Consider the following 4154-nt stretch of genomic DNA (forward strand, 5'->3'; position numbering starts at 1 on the left):
AAGAGGGTTTCCGTGGCCAAGATTCTCTAGTTTTATGAAAAATTACATAGATATGGCAATCTGTGGCCAGTTTTGACTTTGAGTGACTAAACCAAGCTGCAAATTTGTAGTCAACCCCACTTTTCTATATTACAAGTTTACAACCGCGCGACTACATGTATCTTAGCAACAAGTACAACAAAGAGAAATGAAAACGAAGGTAGAACATGGAAGAGGGAGGGTGAGATTAGGGACGGACATGGGTTCTACAGTAAGGGCAATGTGAATGCTTAGCGAGCCATGGTAAAAGACAGTCTGAATGATATTTATGAAAACACGGCAAGTTCATAACCGGACGTTGTGTCCCAAATTCTTCTAAGCAAATGGAACAAACTTCTTCTCTCTGTGAATTCATTCTTTTTAAGTGTGCAAACTTTGTCGACCCTACTACCGGTACCACTTCATGATCTGGATCTTTTCTGGCTTCTTTATTTGCAGGTTTGGAGCTTCTTCCTTCACTACTGTTGTTGCTTTTGTTAGTCTGGAGTTTATTCCTTTTGTCACTAGATCAATAATGGTCAGAACCAAATCAACTCTTAATTTATACTCACAAATTTAAGTAACTGAAGTATCATTACTGAATGAACATATGAGCGAATCTGAGAACAGCAAGATAGACTATACAATTAAGTGATGCTGTATAGACATACCTGGAAGGAGGAAGACCGCGAAGTTTTTCTTCAAGTCTGCGACGAGCTTTAAGAGCGGCTTCATCCATAGTACTAAATGTATCGATTCGTTGATGATGACGGATTATATCGCGACAATTACTGCCAAAGAGATGATGCATAGTCCTTCTTCCTCTAGCATGATCCACTCCTGCAAGCATACCAGCCATGTATATGATGATATAGGGATATTTTTGCTTGTGAAGTCACTGAAATACAGCGATGTACTCTTCTCTCTATATAGCTAAAAAAACGTAGATGATTTCCTCTTTTCAGACAAAACCAAGAGGGAAGAGTCAGCTTGCCATTTTAAACTGCATGTTTCTCTTACAGGAAAGTGATATGATCCTCCAATAATTCAGTTGTTGATTTGTTTTAAGGCGCCCACTGGCCAGCTTATCCCCTACTGACCACAACTTGTGCCATTTTGACCTTTTTTCTGTTTCAAAATTACTAATAGGGGTACCAATTTAGTTTGGGGCTTACCAAATCCCATACAAGATGGAATGTGCAGGGCAGCTCTAATCAAATTGGTGCCCTTGTTAGCAGCCATGTTTTATTTATTTTTTCTTTTTGGACGAGTGAAATTTCATCAAATGTCATTATGTGGGCTCACTATCACTTCCATGGACACAAATCAAACTTCCATCAATTTTTTATTTTTATAATATATAGCCTCTCTGAAAGGGCGAGTAAATAAAATCTTTCCATCAAGTGCACGATGAGACGAAAAAAAATAAAAATAAAATGATAAAAAGTATTTTATGAGTTTTAGATTAGATAATGAAAATGTGATTTTTTTTCTATCGTAATAGGAGTGCAAAGAAGGCTGTGTGATTTGATTAACAGATAAGTTTGGAATGGAGGGTAATGGAGTCATATGTTAGTGTAAACTTAAAAGAGGAAATAGGAAATTTTCATTTGAAGGGAATGTTACCAATTAAACCTTTTAATGGGAATCAAGATCATGGGTTTTTTTTTACTCGGACAATAAAATAGAATTGAAAAAGACAAAGAATGACAATAAGATCATGGGTGCGTGATTCTTTAAGGGGTCCAGATTTGGGTCACCATCATCTCTGCTTCAACAATCGACAAGACAAATAAAAATGTATAAATCATCGGACCAGGTGGAAATGACAAAAGTATATAAATATATAAGGGCCATAAATAAAAAGGTCCTACTTTTGTTAATTGGTTTATAAATAGATCATACTTTTGTTAATTGATTACAAAATAGTCGCACTGTGGCCGAGATAACAGTTGGGAAAAAAAAGGGGTTAGATTTCTTCAAAATACCCTCCATTTCAACTGCAGTTATTAAACTGCAGTTAACCATTTAACCCAACCTGTTTGAGACTCGGTGACGTGGAGACTCAGTGACGTGGAGAGTCGGTGACGTGGAGACTTGGTGACGTGGAGATTCACTGACGTGGCAAAGATTGTGTGACTGGAAAATCAAATCGTTCCCAACGGTCTGATTTCAATTGTTCCTTTCTTTATATACCTACAGAACCAAGCCTGTTATGCTCATTTTTTCATTCCAACCAACAAACAACAAACAACAAAGGCATAATGTTCAAACAACAAATGGGTGGAGGCAAAAGTGAGTGGTTCTGCAATTCAGATGAGGCATCAAGCAGCAGCAGCAGTCCAGCAGTTATATCAAGCAACAAGATTAGCATTTGTTGTTTATGTGAGATTGGTATGCATGATCCTATTGGTTGTCCATGGATCTATTCAAGGTGTAAGAATGTACCTTGTAATGGAGTGAGGAAGTTGTTGAAATCTCAAACTGATGATCATGTTGGAGAGAAGTTCTTGCGATGCTCAATCTGCTCATACTTTGATTGGTTTGCAGATGCCACTAACAAAAAAAAGCAATTCAAGTTCATCCCCCAACTCCTCATTCCTGCTTTTCTTGTGGTGACAAGAACCATATGCACAACAACTGTCCATGGAAGAACCAGCCCTACAAGAAAAAGAAGTGTAAGGCAACTGTGATGCTTTTGTTCTGCCACAATGTACACAACTATAACATTGCTTACCTCAAATGCTCCAACTGTCTTGAGTTTCAATGGTTGTTTGATGCTATTTTCAATGCTGCAAGATCCAATGTAAAACAGATGGCAGATTTATGCAAGCAAATTGGAGATTTACAAATGTAATGTAATGAGCAAAAGATTGAATAAAAGAACAAAATTAGTCTGAATCCAACTTAATATTAACATAGCATACCTAAACACAACCATAATTGATAATTCAAGTTAACCAACTTCTGCAAACAAATGCAGTAACACAAAAGTAGATTTTTTTAACCAACATAAAACTTAGACCTACACATAAGCTAACAACAACAAGCATCTTCATTTAGTACAACACTTCATTCAGTAGCCCATTTGGAATGCATGTCATTTCCTTTTGGTTTAGGAACTGTGAAAGTTTGAGTCAGTTTTTGACCCACCTCACCAACACCTACAATGCTCTGTGACAGTGTTTGATGCACTTGCAGTCCACTGCCAGTCCTGCCACCTCTTGCACCTCTACCACCTCTTGAACCTATGCCACCTGCAGTTGAAGATGATGATGCACCAGGAGCATACTTATTTGTAGGTTGAGATGATGATGCAGCAACAGATGAAGATGATGGAGCTCCTCTTCCTCCTCTCCTTCCTCCTCTTCCTCCTCTATCCCTCCTGCTAGTACTAAGCTCAACTGGATATGGATAAGAAATGGAGTGAGATCCACCTTGAACCATGGTTCTCTGCCTCTTTGCTTTTGGATTAGACCCAACAGGTGCACCAACACATGTTCTCTTGTTGTGCCAATTGACTTGCATCTGGTACAACTTCTTACTTTATTCTCAGTGTGACCTTCATCATAAACCCTTTTCCTTTTCTTGCAAGTCCTCTCTGGTTTCCTGATGTCAATAGGAGGTCTGATAACCACCATGTCTTCTGGCTGCACAATGATACAGAGAAAGAGATGAAGAGAGAATGAAGAAAAATATAAAGAGATGGAGGAAGAATAAAGAGAAAGAGGAATAAAGAGAAGGAGATAAGGATATATTATATGTAGTGAATGGGAAATCCTAAATATTAAACAAATATTTTCCACATAAAGTTAAAGATTCCCTATAAAGTAAATTACATAAAAGGACATGCACAACAAGGTCACATGTTAAAACAGAGCATTGCATCTGAGAAAGTAAATGAAAGGAAAGTACCAAAGTAAATTTTGTATTTGTATTACCTCATCCCACTCTTCTCTGCATAGTAGTAGACCCATCTCAGGAGCATATGTAGCTCTCAGTGCATCAACAAGATAACACTTGTCACAATAACTACCACCAGTACAACAAACATAAAAACATTAAATCAGTAAACAGAGCATTCAATAAGTTCAGCACACATTCAATAATAAACAGAGCATTGATGTCAAAAAACC

At 37.6% G+C, this 4154-nt stretch overlaps 1 protein-coding gene across 1 annotated transcript; it reads right to left on the bottom strand.

The window, feature by feature from the left end:
• Nucleotides 1-72: 72 nt before the first annotated feature.
• Nucleotides 73-975, bottom strand: LOC113273632 (probable E3 ubiquitin-protein ligase RHY1A). Its single transcript, XM_026523284.1, has 2 exons — nucleotides 690-975; nucleotides 73-542 (listed from the first exon to the last, which is right to left on the bottom strand). Exons 1-2 carry the CDS (start codon nucleotides 875-877, stop codon nucleotides 227-229), a joined length of 504 nt encoding a protein of 167 aa, XP_026379069.1. The 5' UTR covers nucleotides 878-975; the 3' UTR covers nucleotides 73-226.
• Between the last annotated feature and the right edge of the window lie 3179 nt (nucleotides 976-4154).

This window comes from Papaver somniferum, chromosome 4 (genome assembly GCF_003573695.1).
Source record: "Papaver somniferum cultivar HN1 chromosome 4, ASM357369v1, whole genome shotgun sequence".
Taxonomy (NCBI): domain Eukaryota; kingdom Viridiplantae; phylum Streptophyta; class Magnoliopsida; order Ranunculales; family Papaveraceae; genus Papaver; species Papaver somniferum.